Source organism: Protopterus annectens, chromosome 2.part0 (genome assembly GCF_019279795.1).
Source record: "Protopterus annectens isolate FY-2018-M chromosome 2.part0, PAN1.0, whole genome shotgun sequence".
NCBI classification, from domain to species: Eukaryota; Metazoa; Chordata; order Ceratodontiformes; family Protopteridae; genus Protopterus; species Protopterus annectens.
Window position 1 is genome coordinate 433,099,131 of NC_056728.1, and position 21,312 is coordinate 433,120,442.

A 21,312-nucleotide genomic window follows, 5' to 3' on the forward strand; every position below is an offset into this window, starting at 1 on the left:
TTCAAAAAAGTCTTGCACAGGTGGTGCGACATAACAGAATTATTAAATCCATTATGAAAATTTGCGATAGCTGCTAAATGTACAGTGATTGTCAATGCTGAGGCTGCTGCATGTAGAAGAGTCATCAGGTATTGAAGGATCTTTTGAGTAGGCATAGAGAAAGGATCTAAGTTCTGATCTTTAGCCCAGATAGAGAACCTAGTCCATTTACTAGAGTAAATTTTCCTGGTGGAAGGTTTGTGTGAAGCCAGAAGAATTTCACGAACGGGAGATGAGATATCAGGCAGCCTGGCAATCATTGGAAGTGGAGGTTTCTAAGCTGTGAGCTTGAGGCTGTGGAGATTGGGGTGAATCAGTCCCTGAGGATGAGATAGCAGACCTTGGTAATAATCCAGGATCCACAGGCATCCACGTAAGAGTGGTACTACAATATTATCCCCCCTCTTTATATTTAATACTGCTGTCAGTTGTGGAATCCTTTAAGTTTTTGGGATCTATAATCTCCCGAGACTTTAAGTGGGAGACCAATGTAGGGTCCATCATAAAAAAGGCATCTGCACAGTTTTAAGAGTGTTCGGTTCCAGATTATTCTGACTACACCAAAGGGCCAGCTGCTCAACCTCCTGTCTGTGTGCAGACTCAGCACCATTCCTCATGAGCCCGATGATAGTTGTATCATCTTCATATTTAATATGTTTGACAGAGGGGTCCTTAGAGTCATTAGTGTAGGGGGAGAATAGCAGTGGGGAGAACACACATCCCTGGGGAGACACTTGTACTGATAGTGTGATAGATAGATGTAAATTTCCCCAGTTTTACCTGCTGTTTCCTATTGGTTAGGAAATTGGTGAACCATTGACAGTTGGAAGCAGGAACGGAACGATGGGAGAGTTTCAAATGAAGAAGTTCTGGAATTATTGTATTAAATGCAGAGCTGAAGTCCACAAACAGAATTCTTGCATATGTCCCTGGGTTGTCAAGATGTTTGCAAAATATAGTGCAGGCCGATTTTAACTGCATCATCCACTGACTGGTTCTCTCAATAAGCAAACTGAAGGGGGCTCACTGAGGGAGCTGTAATATCCTTCAAGTGCGCTAACACCAGCCTGTCAAAAGTCTTCATGACCACTAATGTCAAAGCAACAGGCCTGTAGCCATTCAGTCCTGTTATATTGGATTTTTTAGGCATTGGAATGATTGTGGTTTCTTTGAAACGTAAGTGAATTTCACACAGTTCTAAAAAATTATTAAAAAGCTGAGTAAAACAGGAGCCAGTTGATCAGCACATGTTTTTAAACAGCAGGCTGAAATCCCATCTGGACCAGCTGTTTTCTTAATTTGCTGGCTTTTAAAAAAATTGATACACATCCTCCTCAGAGATAATTAATGCAGGCTGAATGTGAGAATGCGTTGAAGAGAGTCATGTAAATATGAACACTGACAGAGCTGGTAGCAGTGTCATTTGTAGCCTCAGGCATATCAAACCTGCAGTAAAAATCATTCAAGTCATCAGCCAGCTGGAAATTAGTTGCAGTGTAGGGGGGTGATTTCCTGTAGTACAGAATGTTCTGTAGACCTTTCCACACTGATTCAGGATCATTGGCTAAAAACAGTTTTTTAAATTTTTGAGAATAGTTCTTTTTAGCCACTTTGATTTATTTTGTCAGTGTGTTCCTTGTCTGTCTAAAACGTGTTCTATTCCCAACTTCTGTAGGCATCTTCCTTGGCTTGACGAAGCTACTTAAGTTTAGCAGTAAACCAGGGATCTGATGTTAATCTTCCCGTTCATCACTGATGGGGGGCTCAAAACCATGTTGGCCTAATATCAAGCTCGCGTCCACCAGAAACTCTCGAGCTAAGCTGCTACCCACAGTGCCCTACTCCCTGTTACCTCAGATCTCGTTTACCACATAGCCATATAGGAGCGTTTCACCGAGCTCTCAAGCCAAGTGTTATTTTTTCTTGTTACTTGTGTATTTTTGGATATTTTCTCTTATTTTTCACTCTTTTACTATTAATATATCCTTCTAACTAGCTTTACCCACTGGGTAATTCTTTTACCATTGCTGCTATGCTCTCTCCTTACCCTTGTGGTATCGCTTGATACCATCGTTGGTATCTTCTTTCTCTTTCTTCTTCCTTCTTACCTTTTTTAGATGTTTAGTAGTTTTGTTAACTTTTTTGTGTGTGTATGGAAATGTCTGACAAAAAAGGGACTTCAGGGTTTAAACATTGCACCTCTTGCAATGGTAAACTCACAAACAGCGACTCTCATGACGACTGTGTTTGTCTGGGGGTTTCTCACCTCTCTGTTAAACCCCCTTGCCAAATTTGTCAAAGTTTCAGTCAGAGGATGCTGAATGAAAGGAAAAATAAATTGATTCTGAAGGGCCTTCTCGTTTATCCTTTCTCAGAGACCCTTTCTATGTCAGATGTCGCAACCCCAACAGTAAAGGACAAGAAACGTCCTCATTCTGATCCCTCTTCACCGGCTGGTGATCAGAGTAAAACGCACAAACATAAGGCCCACAAATCTTCCTCTGAGCATAGAATTGCTACTTCGGCTACTACTACTACTACTACTGTTCCGAGCTCTGCTCTAATTTCTACATTGACCGAAGCCATAGACATTACTGGATTTTCGTTGTCAGCGCCACCCTCAGCACCGACTTTGCCTTCCATTTCAGCTATGGCATCAACTTACCTTCTACAACAGTTACGGCACCGACTTTGCTTTTGACCGCACCAAATGCGGTTTCGACCCATGCAATTCCTTTATAACCGATAACATCGACTCAGAGTGCCTCTTCGGCACCGAGTCCCTTTTCTACTCCACTGATTCCTTTACTACCTGTCTCCAAATTAGAGACTATGGTGCCACTAGCTCAGACACCACGGACCCAATACTCCCCATCATTGGATTCGTTCCTAGGTCAGATGTACAGCCCCTTTTTGGACCGACCCGACTCCCCTTCATTAGTGTCCACGAGGTCCACCAGTAGTCTATCCAAATTTGATGCTGTGCGCCTGTTGGATCAGCTGTTGATGGCCAGCGGGATACCAAATGTTCCTAAGACTCACCCCCCACTGGGTTTAGGTCCATCTCTCCCAGGACTCTGACGTATACTCCTCCTTCGGATCCATCAGTTCCGAAGCCCATTGCTCCGAAGTCCTTAGTGCCAACAGTGACTGTCACTGAGACTTCGAGGCCACCCTTTGATTTTCCGTTCCATCGGAACCATCTCTTCCTCAGACTCATGGTTGGGGGGCAGAGTCCTCTGTCCAGGGCATGGTTCAGAGTGTTTTAGCGGTTCCATCCTCTGATCTGGGGATAACGTCTGCCCACAGTCATGCTTGAGGCTTCATCCTCTGGAGCAGGTCCGACAGATCAGGGTGTGACCCCATTTCCGAGGTAGTCATTCTCTGTTCCGGGCTCCCACTCCTCTTCGGGCAGGCCTGCTTTCCGGGTAATGCAGAGAGTGCTTATTTCGGGAAGCGATCCTCCAACATCAGAACTTCACCCTGCTCCCTCTGAGCTACAGCTGCCATGAGCCACCTCCTCTGGACACTGGGAAGAGAAGCCTCAAGAAATCCCAGTTAGGAGTACCCATCCTTCCGAGTCTTCCTCATATATTCCCACTGAGGAACCTCCTCGGAAGAAGGGGTGCAAGAGTATGCACATTGACTCTACTGAAGAGTCTTTGACAGAGGACACGGACTACGATGACGGCAAGGGATCCCCACGGTCACCCCCAGATGATGTCTCCTTCGGAGACATCCTGGAAATATTAAAACAGAGGGGTGGCTGGAAGCCCTCTTACACTTCCTCAGAGGAATCTGTCTTCATGCAGGCTTTTCGCTCCCGGCCTTTTACCTCTTGGGTGACCCCACCTGCGGACTCGTTAATCTAGCTCATCGTGCAGCATGCTTGGCAGAACTCTGACTCTATTTAGACTATTCCCCGGAGACCTGATAAGATTCTTTCCCCCCCGGAAGAACATCCCCACTGGTCCAGAGGTTTGCCAGTTGACGCTATGGTGGTGGCGGCGGCCACTAAAAAGGATCTAGTGGAAGAAAGTCCTACTGTTCACCCGCCCAACAGAATCCTGGGCTGTGGACAGGTTGGGGAAGCAAGGTTTTGCTTCATTGACCTTTGCTGTCAGGTCCCTGAACTACTTGGCACATTTCACAAGGCTCCAAAGAGATTTGAGTACCGAACTTTCTGGAACCCTCGCGGGTCAAGTTTCTGATGGGGTATGGGACAAGGTTCCCTCTCAACTTGCCACCCTTGAGTCTATTTCCAAGTCGTCCATGAGGCTGCTATCCCACACAACCGAAGAGGTGGCTAGAGCTACGGGTGCAGGCATAATCATGAGGCGTCATGCCTGGATGCACATCTGTGACCTTGCGGACTCTTTCAACTCCTCCTTTTTTAATGCCCCTGTTGAACCATCTTCCTTATTTTGTTCTAAAGTGAAGGACACACTGGCCAGGTGCAAGCAGGATGGAAAGATGGTCTGCCATTGGCCTACGTTTTTCCAAGCCTCAACATTCTTTTTCCAGGAACCAGAGGAGTGGAAAAATCTGGCACAAGAAATCTCAAGGTCCTTTCTGTAACGCATGTGGTGGGGATTCCCCCAGAGGCAGGGGGGGTTACAATGGTGGAAGATGCCCCTTTAGGGGCAGAGGGGGTCCCCGAAACCAAGACTCCAGGGATTCCTTCTCTGGGCGGCCTTATCAATACTCTTGAAGCATTGCCCGATTGCTTTCCTCTGGAAGCAGCTCAGGCTCGTTTTTCTCTGCACCAAACTGCCTGGCGCTCTGGCGCTCTATTTGAAATGATCAATGGATGCAGAGAATAATCTCCAGAGGCTACTACATCCCTCTATCCTCCCATCCAAAACCTACAAAAAACCTTCCCGATGTTCCACCCAATCAGAGGGAAGAAGCGGCTTCAGAGATGAGAAAAAAAGAGTCATCCAACCAGTCCCTTCAGACCATTGTGGATCTGAGTTTTACTCAAGATTCTTTTTAGTGCCAAAAAAAAAAACGGGGACTGGAGACCCATTCTGGATCTCCGTCATTTAAACAAATCAGTGGTGCAAACCAAGTTCCGTATGGTCACTATTCAATCCATTCTCCCATTTTTAAGGGAGGATGTGTGGATGTGCTCGATACACCTCCGGGATATGTATTACCACATCAAAATGGACAAACGCCCCAGGGGTCTCCTTCGCTTCCGGCTAGGAGCCAATCATTATCAGTTCCGAGCCCTGCCATTCGGTCTCTCGACGACCCTCAGAATGTTCACCAAGTGTCTAGCAGTGGTGACAGCTCATCTGAGACTTCAAGGATTCCAGGTGTTTCCATATTTAGATGATTGGCTCCTTTCCGCCCCCACCAAGCATCTTTTGACCATGGCCCTCCGTTACACACTTTTACTAGCGGAGTCCTTAGGCATCACTGTACATTGGGAGAAATCCAACTTACAACCTACCCAACAGCTGGAATTTATAGGGGCAGTTTTCCATACTCGAACCTGCCTGGTATCTCTACTGGCTCACAGGCTTCAGAGGTTAAGATTGCAAGTACGTGTGATACTCTGTCAAAGAAAGGTGTCAGCAAGGGAAGTTCTCCAGGCTCTAGAGTCCATGGCTGCAGCCATTCCGATAGTTCCTCTAGCAAAGTTACACATGAGACTGTTACAGTGGCCCCTATTGTCCCAGTGGTTGGCAAATCTTCACCCCCCTAAACTCACAGATCCTCATAACAAACTCTTGCAGGCAAGATCTCCTCTAGTGGATGAGGCCAGACGCAGAACTTTGGTGTTGCCCTTTTCAGACCCCTCAACCCAACGCCACTGTGACCACGAACGCTTCCCTGATAGGTGGGGGGGGGGGGGGTCATCAGGGAAAGACAGTCCAAGACACATGGTCGAGCTTAGAAGCCAACCTGCATATCAGTGTTCTGGAGTTAAGAGCGGTGCTGTTAGCATTGCAGGCATTACATCCTCTCCTTCCATCTGGAATAATTGCGATTCAGTCAGTCAATATGTCAGTAGTCTGGTACATCAACAAAGAAGGAGGCACCAAATCCTACCCCCTGTGTCAAGATGCCATGAGAATTTGGCACTGGGTGACAGCTTCCGACCGTTTTCTTATAACAACGCACATCCCAGGGAGTTCCAACCTGATTGCGGACAGGCTAAGCAAATGCATTCTCCTTCCACACGAGTGGTCTCTCAATCTCAAAGTGATGGCAGAAATTTTCAGCTGATGAGGCCAGCCTTGCTGCGACCTTTTTACCTCCCCTTCGAACAATAAATGCAGCAGCTATTTTGCCCTCTTTTCCCCCAGAGGGGGGGGGGGGAGTCCCCGAGAGACGCTCTTGACTCACGATTGGCCCACGGGTCTCTCATCTACACTTATCCACCAATTCTCTTGATACCTCTATTGTTAAAGAAAGCAACTCGGTTGAGATGCAAGGTAATCCTCATTGCCCCATTCTGGCCTCGTCAAGTGTGATTCCCCCTTCCTCCGGCCTCACCTGTTACAGCCTCCATGGATCCTGGACACTCGTCCAGACTTAAATTTCTCTTCCCCCAAAGGTTGACTCTCCCAAATCTGTCCACTCTCAAGCTGACTGCTTGTTTTCTCCACTTCTGTTAGTCGCCAGGCAAGAAGAAGCCCTTTCTTCACCTGTTCGCGATATCATTCTGGCCTCCCATAAGCCATCCACCAGAAAACTTTACAGAGATAAATGGAAAAGGTGTTCTCTTTGGTCTAAAGAACAGGTGCTAGATTCAGCAGCTATTTCCAATTTCCATAACGGTTCAGAGGGCACTCCACTTATGTCCATCTGCCTATGGAAAACGTTTCTCAAAGGAGTGTTTCACAGCAGACCTCCAATTAGGCGTCCCTTATAGGCGTGGAATCTTTCTCTCCCTTGTACTGCAGTCTCTCTCAACCCCCTTTTGAGCCTGCTGCAAAATGTGATCTCAAATTCCTGTCATGGAAATCTCTATTTTTGGTAGCTGTCACTCCATCTAGATGGATCTCAGAATTACAGGCCTTATGCATCAGGAGACTTTACTTAATATTTCATAAAGACAGAGTATCACTACGTACTAATCCATCTTTTCTCCCCAAAGTGGTTTCTGATTTTTCTGTGAACCAAGAGCTCCCAGTGTTTTTCCCAAACTGTTCCAATAAAGGAGAATACTGCCTACACTCCTTGGATGTGCATAGGCAACTATGTTTTTACTTAGGATTAAATCTATCCGCAAGACAGACCAACTTTTCATTTCCTTCTCTAGTCCAAAAATGGGATATGCTGTGTCTAAAGTAAATTTATCAAAGTGGCTCAGTGAGTGTATTTTTTTTCATATTCATGTACAAATGAGCCAAAACCTCACAATATCAAAGCACATTCAACTAGTGCTATAGCAACCTCTGTAGCATTTCACTCTAGAGCATCTATGGACGACATTTGCGCAGCAGCCATTTGGGCTAAACCACACACTTTCATCAAACATTACAAGTTAGATGTGGTATCCAGGGGAAGAGAGACCTTCGGCTCAGTGGTGCTCAGGAATGTTCTTCCATAAGGGCCTCCCAGGTAGCTTGGGATTCTGTCCCATCAGTGATGAATGGGAAGAATATTAACATCATCAGATAAAGAAGTTATATCTTACCATAAAGTTCCATCTGTGTTGTTGATCTTCTTCCATTCATCACATCCCACATTCCGTCCCCCACCAAAGGCTCCTGGTGGATCTCTTGGGTCCTTGTGTTGTTTTCAGGGTTTTTGCACAGAAATGACCTCTGCTTTACTTCTATATGTCTTATGCAAACTCGATCTGAGGTAACAGGGAAAGGGGTGTTGTGGGTAGCAGCTTACCTCGAGAGGTTTTGGTGTACGCTAGCTTGGTATTAGGCCAACACGGTTCCGAGGGGCTCTGAACCAAACCCATCAGTGATGAATGGAAGAAGATCACCAACACAGATGGACCGTTATGGTAAGACGTAACTTCTTTTTTGCTGATGTTAAATTTTAACCAGGTCTTAGTGGAGACGCACACTTTCATAGAAGCTAACATAACATGTTACTGTGTCTGCCAGTTCATGCACGTTAGCAGCAAAATCTTCAAAGACATCCAGTCTGTACAATCAAAGCAGGCTTGCAGCTTCAGCTTTGCCTCAGTAGTCCACCTAGTACAGTTTGCAAGTAAACTCACCATAACAGTAGATGGTCAAGTAAATCACTGTTGCATTAGGGACACCCTCCCTCTATACCCCTATTTTTTGTTTAGATTTCATACCAGGGTGTGGATTTTCTTTACCTTTTCCCTTTTTCCTAGCATGTACATAGCACACAGGGCTCCATCATCCCTTAGTCTGAGGGAAGAAAGCTCTAAAGGTTTGGTGCCCTAATCATTGACTTTATATTGCTATCCTTGAGCTGTTCAGTGCTTTGCATAAGTGGATGGTTTTCTTAAGCTTTTGTAAGCTTAGCCGGTGGTCATTTCATGGGCAGGATATAACCCATATAGTTTAGGCTACTTGCAACAGTGAGCTATGTGAACATTTGCTGTTATGCTAAGTTTACTTAGACAACTGTACTGTCCTTGTCAGACAACCTTTGTTGCTGTTGCACTGCTTAGTATAATTTACTTTAAACTCTGAAGGTGTTAGTTTTATTAAGGTTAGGCATGGGTTGTATTACTGGTAAAGTCAAGATACCTAGCCATTTTTTCCACAGGAATAAAATGCAGGAATGTTCAGCTTAGTGCAACATCCAGAGAGAGATTTGTAGACATTGCAAATTTTATGTTAAACTGAATGCCCACATAAGGAAGATAATGTTTTCATAATGCTGAGTATGATAGGTTACTAAATGGACTTTAAAGAGATGCTTCTGACTGTCAGGTTTGCATTAAAAATTTGATGTCCTTTCCCTCTTCTCCATTTGGGAGATTCGGCAATGCCTTTTAAAGACAGTGGACAGTCAGTGACAGTGTGTTGTGATCAGTTCCATGGAGCATTTGGGGTGAACAGCACCAAAGCCGTTGTGAAAGCCTGTTACAAAAAGCATTACTAAGAGGTAGAGTGAATGATTCTTTTTTGTATGATGTCTCTTCTCTCTCCATTAGTCTGTTTTACGTCATGTACTTTATTAGCAGGTTGCATTAAAAATTATTTAACTTGCAGAGTGTATAGTAAAATACTTTATTACTTTTCAGGAACATGAAAAAATGCTTGATATATTTAACATTACTCTAGCAAGACAGCAAGGTGAAGTTGAGGTAAGTTAATTCCACTTTTCTGTACTCATTTTATTCTTATCCATGGTAAATAGTACCAGATATAGCGACATTTTCAGTTAGCTTTAATAGCTTTTGACTTGACATGTTAATGTGCTTTTATACCATCTTGGGAACTTCTGCAACTAGGTATATAAATCAAAACTGTGCCTTGTTTTACTGTTTCTACCAGTTCCTCTCTCATCTGTGTACCAGTACAAGGCTGTATTTTACGTATTTATTTGTTTGCTTGTTTACACATTTGGCAGACAGCTAGGGTTGCCACCTTTCATCGTGGCTAAAACTGGAGTAAAGCCACACCCCTCGCATCATCAGTAACCCTGCCCATCCCACCCTACCCACATCCCGCCCAGTTTGTGATGTCACACTGACATCACTCTGCGAGGAACACCCTCTTTTTCCATTCCTGCTGCCTCCTTTTGGTTGGTTTAGTTATACTCGCAAATTAAATTAAAACATTTTGTTAGGTAACACTAGCAATGTGATTGAAAATTTTAGAGTGGCGAGTACTTTTAACCCTCCGCTGCATAACTGTTTTAATATGAGAAAGTGTGTGAGAATGATATCATAAACTTATTGAGTAACGGATATGATTTTTTTAATAATTTGTCATTATGTGAAAGGGAAGCTCTGGATGAGGTGAAATTTGCCGGCATCCGTATTATTAAACCTGACAAAGGGGGCGGTTTAATTTTTATGGACGAAACTGACTATAATAGGAGAATGTCTGTACTTTTAGCTAGTCCGGCTTACGAAAAAGTGCCTAAAAATATCATTAATGGAGCTTACCAACTTATTAGGGGTTTTATTAATGACTTGTTCATTGATGGCTCTATTAGTGTGGAAATGTACAATTATTTAAACATTGTGTGCCCACTAATACCAGTAATCTTCGCACTGCTGAAGATCCATAAGGATTTGGAAAATCCACCTTTGCGTTCCATTGTGGACGGTAGACAATCCGTCACCTTTGGTTGCGCTAAGGTTGTGGATAGTAAACTCAAACAACACCTTGGGGATGAATTACATATTTGTAAAAATGCTTGGGCTTTCCTGGATTTTATTGGCAAACTCTGTTATGATGATTATAACTTTCTCAGTATTGATGTTTGCGACTTATACACAACGATTACCCAGGGGACAGGTAGTGAATGGGTAAGGGAATTTTTGTTGGATAAAAAAGTAGATGGTAAAGAAGTCAACTTGATTGAATATTTGCTTGACTTAGTCTTGAGTAATAATTATTTCATGTTCATTCGGGAATATTACTTACAGAAAACGGGTGTAGCCATGGGCTCACCCTGTGGAGCCACTTTTGCGAACGCTGTCATGGCCCACTGGGAGCGAACATTCCTGTTTAAAGATGCCATGTTTAAACACAGGGTGGTATGGTACACCCGTTACCTGGATGATATTTTTATCATCTGGAAGGGTGATTCTATATTGGCATCAGACTTCGTCAAGCATATTACCAAGTTTACTGAGTTCCTGGATTTCACTTGGGAATTTAGTAGTGACAATATTATGTATTTGGACATTGATCTATATAAGGATCATTTCAATGTGACATTTATCGAAGATTTTTAGGAAGTCCACTTACTCTAATGCCTTCCTCATTTTTCAAGCTCACATCCTTACCATCAGAAAAGAGGAGTAGTGAAGGGGTCAGTTAGTGAGGGCTGCTAGGATGGTATCCCTTGAGTCTAAATGTTTGATTGAATGTGATTTGTTGATGAATATGTTCACCAAAAGGGGATACCCTGCAGGACTTCTTACACAGTTGATAGATGAAGTTTATCTTAAAAGGAAGGCTGGAGTTTATAAACCTCTACTTGCCGGGATCAGTGTGGCAACTGATCTTTATGCACACAATGATAGGAGGCCTGAATTCTTACATTTTGAATCAAATGAACATATAATTGGTAGTGATTCCTTTGTGGGTGATCCCCCTGTAGCAGTCCTAGGAGGAGAAGACCCTGGGACAGATGTGACTCTAACCACTAGTTTTATTACTACCTTTTCATTGGACGCACCATTATTAGGGGTCATTTTGAATAAAAATTGTTGCTTCCTTTTGGAGGACCCCTCTACTAGGAACAAGTTGGGCGACCTATATATATATCAAACTCTTCTTTTCTCTCTCTTTTGCCCTACCTCCAGGACCATGGACTGAGGGGTTTCCCCCACTCCCTGCTTAGCTCCTTCTAGCTGACAAGTCACTTTTCAGCGATGTTCAGGCTGGTAGCTTGGAGATAGTCTGAGGATCTACTCTCATATGCCTACCTAGATACCCCTATGCTTACGAGCTGAGGTCATACATAGGATGTACGATCTGTGGAAGCCCTTAAGCTTTGGTACTCCAAACGGACATCCGTGATGATAACTCATGTATTTGGAATACTGCAGCAGTGATCAATAGGACATTTGCTGTTCTGGGTAAGTTCTTACACAACTGTACTTTACTACTGGATGGCAATTGCAAGGAAATTATTATTCTTTAACATGCTGAAGAAAAGTCTCAGTAAGGTTGTACCTCAGTGACCAGAAGTAGGTAGCTTATTTTATATTGGCACTGCATTGAGGGTTAGAAATGGGTAGGACCCAATGTGTTTTCAAATTCCTGTGGGTCCTGCTCATACAGCATATTAGTGACGAGCATTAATAAAGAGGGAGTGTCATCTTGGTGTCTAAATCTCATCCTTATTTTTAGGGAAATGCTTTTACTTGTGTCAGCCTCTCAGATTTAATTTTGATGACCCAGTGCCATTCTTTGTCATTTTGGGGTTCTTAAATCCCCTTTATGACACAGTGTATTGGTGTCATTTGGCTTTCAGCCAGATCAATCTTTGCTCAGACAGCATGTAACTGTTGAAGTGAATCAAGCAAAGAGACCTTTGCAGTTTTTCTTTAAAATATGAGAGTGGATATTCCAAGATAGGCTCATTTCAGGTAGCCTGTCTTTCAGGTTACTTTAGTGTAATAAACTTGTCAATCCGTGTCTTGTCAGTGGCATATGCATGGAAACTGGACACAATGATTTTTTACTTTTTGTTAAGAAATGGAGTCTTAAATATCCAAAGGCAGATGCATAACTAAAAATGCTTTTGTTCCGGGATATCTCATCAGGAAGCTCTAGCACAAAACAGATTTCCTTCACATCAGAGCATTGTTTCTTGGCTTTTATCTATTAGTCTTGATTCAGAAATTGCTTCTAGAAACCAAACAGGGCAAAACAAATCCTTTTCGTTTAGCCCCAGGTTGGTTGGGAAGACTTTGGTTGTCCCTTCTGTTGTAAATTGTATTCAGGCTCCTAGAAACCAAACAGGGCAAAACAAATCCTTTTCGTTTAGCCCCAGGTTGGTTGGGAAGACTTTGGTTGTCACTTCTGTTGTAAATTGTATTCAGGCGCCCACAGGAGTTAACACAACATCCACTGCATATGTTACCTTACCAAGAGACTAAAATATCAGATGTGGTCTCGGTTGCCATAGGTTGACACCATGGATGATTGAACACTGATTCTAGGCAGGAGTGATTAATGTGAAGGTTTCTGCAGTTCAATAAAGAAGCATGAGGACCATCTTCTAGAAGTTTTTTTCAACTTGGTATGCCCCCCCCCTGTCTTGGCAGAGGAGCTGTCCTTTATCATTCTGTTCACTGCTGATACCGCCCCCTTTGTCAGCATCATGCTTCCTTAACACTTCCCATAATCTCTGTGATGTGCTTCCTCCCTTTACGGCACTGCATATTTTCTGGCAGGCATAGTTTTGAACCTACATTGGAGCACTTTCCCTTCCATAGAGTACACCCTTGTAGCTATTTGGATTGGAGTGCTTATGCCTTCTTTTAATGCTATAGCAGAAGTAGGCTGGGAAGACCACATGGTGCTTAGGAATCCTATGGTGTGGATGGTGTTTTTTAGGTGGACTGCTGCTCTCCGTTTTCTTGTGCCCTCTCTCTTTTAACTTCCTACAGTGTGGCTAGCTTTGTACCATTTCCAGTCAGTACTGCTGAGAGCTGTTAGAAAAGCAGTAACCCCCTTTTTAACCATTGGGAAAAGCAGCCATTAATACTCATTCCATCACACCCTGACTGGTATTGTAGTAACCTGTGCCCACTTTGTGAACCTGGATTCTTAACATTGCTGAGAGAACATCAGACTCTGTCAGCAGGCTGGCTTTTTGCTAAAAGCTATGTAAGTGATGTAGATTTTTACAGCATGGACTTGGGGATTATAATTTTTACTGTTCTTTTAACTACTGTATACCAGATTTTACACCATTTGCATTCCGTATACCAGTCAGTCAGGACTAGTTTACCTGTTCATTAAGATATATATATACATATATATATATATATATATATATATATATATATATATATGTATAGCAGCAATGTCTTCTTTCTTACACTAACCTTCATCTGTGACATCTTATATAAGATTACAGCTTTTCTTGATGGGACGTAACTTTTATGATTCTCCAGTTATACATTGCAGCAATGTGGTTTTTGATTTTCTTTCTGGAACTCTGTCTCTCTTGGAAGTTGCATTGATGTCTTGTAGAAGAATTTCTGAACTGTAAACCTTCTATGCATAACCATTCTTTGTCTTTCACAAAAACATGTTTTGTTAAATACAAGCACTTCCTTCTTTCCAAGGGAAAGCAAGATGTGTAAGAGCATTTATTAGTTGGCTGCTTTGGCATCCTTCCACCTTCCAAGATCTTGGAGCATGCTATCAGGTATTCTACCTGTTTTCTTATGACCTGCTGTAAATTTTCTCCAAGTACAGTAATCCAGTTGGTAGAGGTATTCACCTTAGCAGTAGCACTTAGGGATAGAAGTATTGCAGTAGCTGACATAATGTTCAGAATTTCCAAGTTTTTCAAGAGTTGGTTATCATCAAAGTACTGATGGATCATGATAGTAGGCTTCAGAAAGAGGCATTTTTTTCCTTGGTGCAGCACACCGTGGCAGATGGCTTCCTCATACTGGCATCTACAGATAATGACTGGGACTGCATTCAATTGACTTGATGATTTGTAAGGCATCCTATTGATAGGTTGGCACTCAAAATGCTGTGTGCCAACAAGCCAAAAAAAAAAAAAAACACAGACTGAAAACACAGGAAAAGAGTGAAACTTGAAAATCACTGTTCAGGGGAGGCAAGCCCCCCCTGCACCACCACACCCCCGAACTTATGTATACTAAATCTGAGATCCCTTTTCTCTGAGGTATGGTGAATATTCTGAGAAATGGCATCTTGGACTTAGTATATGTAAGTCCAATCTTTCAGCCATTCAGTCTGTGTTTCAGGACTCACTGTAGCAGGTCCCAGCATTTTACATGGCTAACAAGTAGGAATTGCTGTATGTCTGAAGGTCATCACTGTCCATTCCCAGCAGCATCCAAGTGCATAGCTTAGTTCCGCTTGACTGTATCTTATACATTCATATGTGCTCTTAAGAATTTAACATTGCCTGTTCTTAGGTCTCTAAGCCTTTATTCCTTTGTCTTCTGGATTTTTTTTCTGCATAACCTCTTTCCTTTCAGAAGATGCCATTATTTCAAAGACCTTAATGTCATTTCTTTACTCTATGCTTATGTCCTTTACTTGTAATGATGCAGTACTTTCTAAACTACAAGCCTTTTGGCCATGGCATTGCATGTCCTTCACCCCTATAGCTTTTAACTCAGAAAATATAATCTCCATTAATTGGAGGTAATGCACATTCTGGCTTGCTGACTGATTTAGAAATTCTTGACCAGTTTAAGTTTTTTTTACCTTGTTACAACAGGAATCCCTGGCAGTTAATAAATAATTTCAGGCTTTTCTTGAAATAATTTCTGTTTTTATCTTTTTTCTTAAATGCCCTGTTAGTTTGTGCCCTTAACTTTAGGCTGAAAAGTTCATGCTACTACCTTCTGATCATATCTGATCATATCAGAACCTCTCAAATTTCCAGATTTTCACGGAATGCCCAGATTTTTCTCTCATATTTCTGGTACGTTCCTCATAAAATTGGTGGTTTTCTGGCAATTTATAGAGGATTGAAGTCGCTAAATAATGACATACATTTGAGTTTGACATCCATTTCCATCAGAAAATGCATGCTAACACAAATCCTGGTATTCTGTCAGCTTTCTAGGTTTGTAAGATAAATATTTAAAATCTGTTTGTATTTTGGGCCTTTGTACCCCTTTATTTTAGACATGTCTATATTTCTTGTGTTAAGAGGTTGAGAGGTATGATTTTACCTCTTAGCGGTACTAAAATTTGTTGTAAGACTATCTTTTTGGAAGGTAATAACTTTATATTGTTTTTGTCTAAATTTGTCTCCCTATTTTACGTTGTCTTTTGAATTTAGGATCAGTAGGAACAGTTGGTTTATTTTGCTTGGTCTGTGTTTCTGTGCTCCACTTTACCTCTGACCAGTTTGTTAATCCGTGCCTACTCCTGTCACCGTACCCAATAATTTTTTTTTTCTTAATTTGCCATAAGGTGGGGTAGGAACAGGTTGATATGATCTGTAATGTGTGTATACCTTTAAAATATTTGTCTCTTTAGTTTCTGTTTGAGTCTACTTGTGTGTGTCACATGGTTTGATTTTCTGTAAACTTGTAAAAAAAAATTGTGAACCTGTCAACATTCAGCATCATGTCTTGCTTTTGCTGCTTGTTATGAGAATAAAAGTTTGCATTATGTCAGAAATAACTGCAGATAAGGTTTTAATACTGTGTTTGTGAAATGGAGTCACTACAGCCACCACAAAATGTTTTTCTTTAAGGCAAATTAGTTTGAGAAGTAGAAATTGTGGATTTATAAAATTGATTTATTCTTGACTTTGAGAAGTATATTAAAGAAATCTGGTACATTGTGCTGCAATTCTTCTTGCAGGGAGACAAGTTAGTAGGCTGTCCAAGAAAATTTGTAATATTTTTTGGTTTTGAGAGGGTGGGAGTCAGTAGTTGTTGTTAGAAAGAAGTCTGAGTTACTTTAAGTCAAAGAAAAATCTGTTATGCGTCTGCCATTTGTCATTCATGAGTGTACAAGGGTCTCTTAAGAGTCTGTACATTCTTATATGTTGCTAAATTGACGAATATAGCCAAAAGATGGATTTGATTAGTTGTATAATTTGTTAATTTAATGTGTGGTGGTGGACTTGATCATAGAAGGGATTGATTATTGACAGAATCAAATTAGATGTAATAAATAATGTGACAGATATGAAGTAAATCCACTCGCTCTATGTATAATTACAACTCGCACAACAGAAGTGAGCAAAGTCAGCTGAGAGTAAAAACTGAGTATATGTAACTCTATAGAGTTATTGGAAACATGAAAAAGTATGTTGCTGCTATGTTTTGCAGGAAGCATGGCTGTAGGTATAATCAGAACTATTTGTAAGATCACTAGAATAAGCAATCACTTTGTTGGAGTGTATAGAATAAAATAAATTTTCAGTCAAAAAGATTGCATGTAGTTGAGCAAAGTCATAAAAATGAGGTTTGTGCCCAAGTTTATTTTTGTATTGAGAATGTACTCAGAGTTAGTACTTTGCAAGAAAAGAGCGCAGAAAATATTCAGCCTAAGAGTCTGTCAAAAATTTGGCTAGCACAACTAAAAATTGTCAATGTACTATTCTCCAAACTGCTTTGTTCATTGATTGTAGTTGTGGAAGGAAGGAAGATAGACACTCAGGATTGAAGTAAAAATACCATTAGTATGTACTTTTACCATGGTATGTCGACCTTTATCCATCAGGGTAGCAGTGAGATAGAACCAGACCCCTTTGACCAGAATCACTACTATCCCTCCCCCCGATTAAGCTACTGATGCCAGTAGTGAATACCCTGGTCTAAATTAATATGTTCATTAAAATCAGGATGCGTTTCCTGAAGCATAATTAATAGAAAGAACTCTTGATTGCTTAACAGAGTGCACAATGCCATTTCATTTTCATCAGGGATACCCATAATGAATAGTAAAAGCTTAGCTATAAATAAACTTGTAAATTTCCCTCTCCCAGAGAATCATTTTCTTGTATAGCTTAAGGCATCAAAATATATCTCAAAAGAGCAAAAAAGATAACATAAATTAAAAGGAAGGATAGGTATTTCCTAGGATGAACACACTGATACAGATATAATTCTGGATTGTTTGAGAGTCAAAAAGATACTACATCTCAGATAATAAAAAAAACCAGTCTTTATGCCATCACACAGTTAACCAGGTATATACAAAAATGGGTCTTGTCAAACTCTCTACAGATTAAAATAATATAATAAGCTTCCTATGAGAAGGCAAACTGCTTGTATTAAAAAGGAGTGAAAGGATGCTTGTACGCTGCCAAGAAGTCAGTGGATGAGAGTAGACTAATGTCATCATTTCCAATATCATCCTGCTACAGTTGTCTCCCCCTCCCAACCTCTTAACATACTGCATGTTCAGTGATAACACCAATACCGTAGACTGTGTAACTGTGACAATAAAGACAGCCCTGGAACATATAACAATTGTTGGAGTGTATTGACCACAAAAGTCAAGTGCTGATGACCTAGAGGAATTCATACATTTCTTACATGAAACAAAGGAGGGAAGAATAATATTAGCTGGGGACTTAAATTTACCAGAAACAGATTTGAATAATATTGAATCAACAACATAAGTAAGGAAATTATTCACAATATATGTTCAGGAACAACATTTTCTTCAGATTGTAAAAAAACTGCCAGGGAACGGAACACCCTAGCTGTTCTGTTCCTAAAGAAGTTAATGTTACTTCAAGTCAAGTTTTAGCACAGTTGATGTGCAGTGATTACGAGGTTATGAAGGTTAATTTGTTGCTAGATAATTCTGCCAAGCTGAAATCTAAACCAATGCACAGAAGGTTAATTATAGATTATATGGAAGCAAAACAGTCACTATGTAAAACTAACTGGAGTGATGTGTTCAGTGGAAAAACTGCAAATGGAATGTGGACATTTTTGAAAGAGAAATTGAGTGCAAAAAAAAAAAATGTTTTTAACATCAGGATCTAGGCATACAACGTCAGGGGATATATTTCCAAAAGAACGAGATACATGATTAAGGTGAGAGACAAAAAATATAAGAAATGGAAGAGAGGTCAAGCTACAGCTTTGAAAACTGAAATAAGCTGGACAAACAAATTAAGCATAGTGTGAGACAAGATAAAAAAATATGAAAATGTATATAATGATGTTGAGCATAATGTGAAGAAATAAAGACGTACAAATTGATAAACTGTGTGTAGATTCTAAAATGTATCCTCAGACACAACAGATTATAGATATATTTACAAAATCTTATGCAAAACAGTTTGGCTCCACAAAGGGGTTAAGTTATCCTGGTGACATCAGGCAAACTCAGATACTGGAATAAAATTAGATTATATTAAAAAAGAACTTTACAAACTGCATCCAAACAAAGCACAGGGAGGAGACTGAATTAGTAATAATGACTTGAGGGCACTTCAGCAAGAACTCAGAGCACCATTATGTCTATTTACTAGGCCATAAAAATATGGGTCAATTCCTGAAGATTGGAGACATGCGCTTATTAAACATGTTTTTAAGGGAAAGGGAAATAGGACAAACATAGAATCATATAGACCCTTAAGTCTCCTTTCATGTTGTGGAAAAGTAATGGAGAAGGTAATATTGGATAAGTTGTCAGAATTGGATAGGTTGGAACTTGAAGTCATATATCAACATGCATATGTTGAAAATAGATCTATTAACCACCTGTAACATGATGTTCTATAACAGTAATGAATGAAAAATTGTGCAGAGATGTAATTTGTATAGAGTTAACTTCAGCATTTGACAGGGTCATACCCAAAACACTAATCAGTAAATTAGAACAACTAGGTATCAATATACTCTTGATAAGCTGGGTAGCTGGCATGACTTACAAGTAGGACATAACAAATATCATACAGCAATTAGATGAAATTCTTGGTTAGTCAGGGTGTCTCGCAAGGCTCTATTCTAGGTCCTTACTTGTTTAGATTGTATCTTTCAGACCTTTTTCATCTGAGGTGTTGTACAGTCTATATGTAGATGACCTGAAATTGGGAAAACTGATTAGATATGTTGCAGATAAAGCATGTTTGCAAAAGAACATGACTGAATTGACCATTTGGGCACAGGATAATAATATGCTGCTAAACACATCAAACTCTAAGTATATGGGATTTGGGAAACATAAACTGAAATGTGAATATTTAATACAGCCCACAGTGATCAAAACTGTAGATTCATTTAAGGACCTGGATTATATGGGTAAATCCAGCTTTGAGGTTTTATAACCATATCAACCAATTGGTTAATTAGAGTTATAGAACATTAGGTTGCATAAAAAGATTTATAAATTGGAGAAAATCAGAAGTGAAGTCATTGGTTGTTACATTAGACCCAAACTTGAGTATGGAATAACAATATGGAAACCTTATAAAACAAACAAGCATGAGTAAACTGAAGAGAGTACAGTGGAAATATAGCAAGGGCATCCATGGATGTGAAAATTTAAGTTATTATGAAAGACTAAAATATCTGAATTTGTACAGCGTCTCTTATTGATATCTAAGAGATTATCTTATTCAGGTATCTAGGGTATTTAGAGACATCTACCTCTGGGAATGTTTGGAGTTATCAAAAAATAGTAGAGAATTATCAGGCATCCTATGTAGAAGATTCTATAGGAATTAGAAATGTACTAATTGGTTCTCTGAGAGCGCAGCAGATAAGTGGAACAGACTACCAAATTACATTAAAGCAAATACTAGTTTAGATATTTTTTAAGAACAGCCTGGACACTTATTATGGGAACAAGTGATGTTAAGTTGTCAATCACGCCTTCATTCTTGCTGGATGGATTCGGAGCCGATCCTCGGCTCCGACTCGGCACTTGCTTAGCTTGAGAACTCCTTTTACCAGCTCGAGGCAACCCTATATCCCATGATGCAAGGCGGGACTACCTCAGATCTCGTTTGCCGCTTTGCGAAAGAGGTCTCCTTTTTGTCAGCTGAGGTAAGTTGGAATTTTCAAAAGCTTAGTCAGGGTTTTATCTCTCCCTTGTTCCTTTTTATAGTGTGTAGTGTTTCTACAGCCCACCCTATTTCCCCATTTAGTTAAAATCTTCTAGTTTTTATAAAAAGTTTAAAGATTTTTTCAGTTAGGCCTAGGCCCCCTTCTTAATCCCTACCTGTGTGTCTGTGTTTGTTGGGATTAATTGTGTGATTGTTTGTGGTGTGTGTGAGTATTATTTCTTCTTGGACTATGTCTAAGGAAGGCAAGGTCTCAGGCTTCAAGAAGTGTGACTCGTGCTGTCAGAAAATGTCTCTGACAGACGGTCACACTTCTTGTGTTTACTGTCTGGGGCCTTTGCACCTGCAGGACTCCTGTGCTTTGTGTCATTCTTTTAGCCAGAGAGTCCTGCAGGAAAGGAGGAATAAATTGATCCTCCGTGGCTTACTAAAGCCAGAAGGTTCACCCACTAAAACTGGGTCTAGTAAACCTTCTAAGCCACCGAAGGTTCAGGCTACAGCTTCTAAGCCTTCTCCGGTGGCTCCGACCGGAGCCGATCTTTCTTCTTCTAAAGTAGTAGTGTCGGTTCCGACACCCTATCTACTGTTGCCTTGGCTCCGGCTGGAGCCGACATATTATCCAGTATCGGAGCCGAGAAGCCTTCGGCTCCATCTGGAACTCAGGGGACGTCGGCTCCGATGACTTCGTCCAGGAAGAGATCTTGGTCCCCTTCGTTGGAGAGTATCCACTCGGCTCCGGGGTCTCCTCTTTTGTCGGAGCGGAGTCATCGGAGCCGATCTTCGAGATCTTCCAGGCTGTCGGACCACGATTTAGAGAGGGTGGTAAGCAGGCTGTTGAAGTCGCAGGCACTAGCCCAAATGCTCCATAGCCCGTCTCAGCAGACTTCGGCTATTGCTTTACCCCTTGAACTTCCTCTTCCG

General features: G+C 41.1%; 1 protein-coding gene across 2 annotated transcripts in view; it reads left to right on the forward strand.

Moving 5' to 3' along the window:
* Positions 1–21,312, forward strand: part of VPS13A (vacuolar protein sorting 13 homolog A) — a 4,910,496-nt gene that overhangs the window by 1,093,770 nt on the left and 3,795,414 nt on the right. For both annotated transcript variants that reach the window (XM_044060868.1, XM_044060869.1), the window contains exon 14: positions 9,242–9,304. In XM_044060868.1, the coding sequence (XP_043916803.1) occupies positions 9,242–9,304 (63 nt within the window). The remainder of the gene's footprint in view (positions 1–9,241; positions 9,305–21,312) is intronic.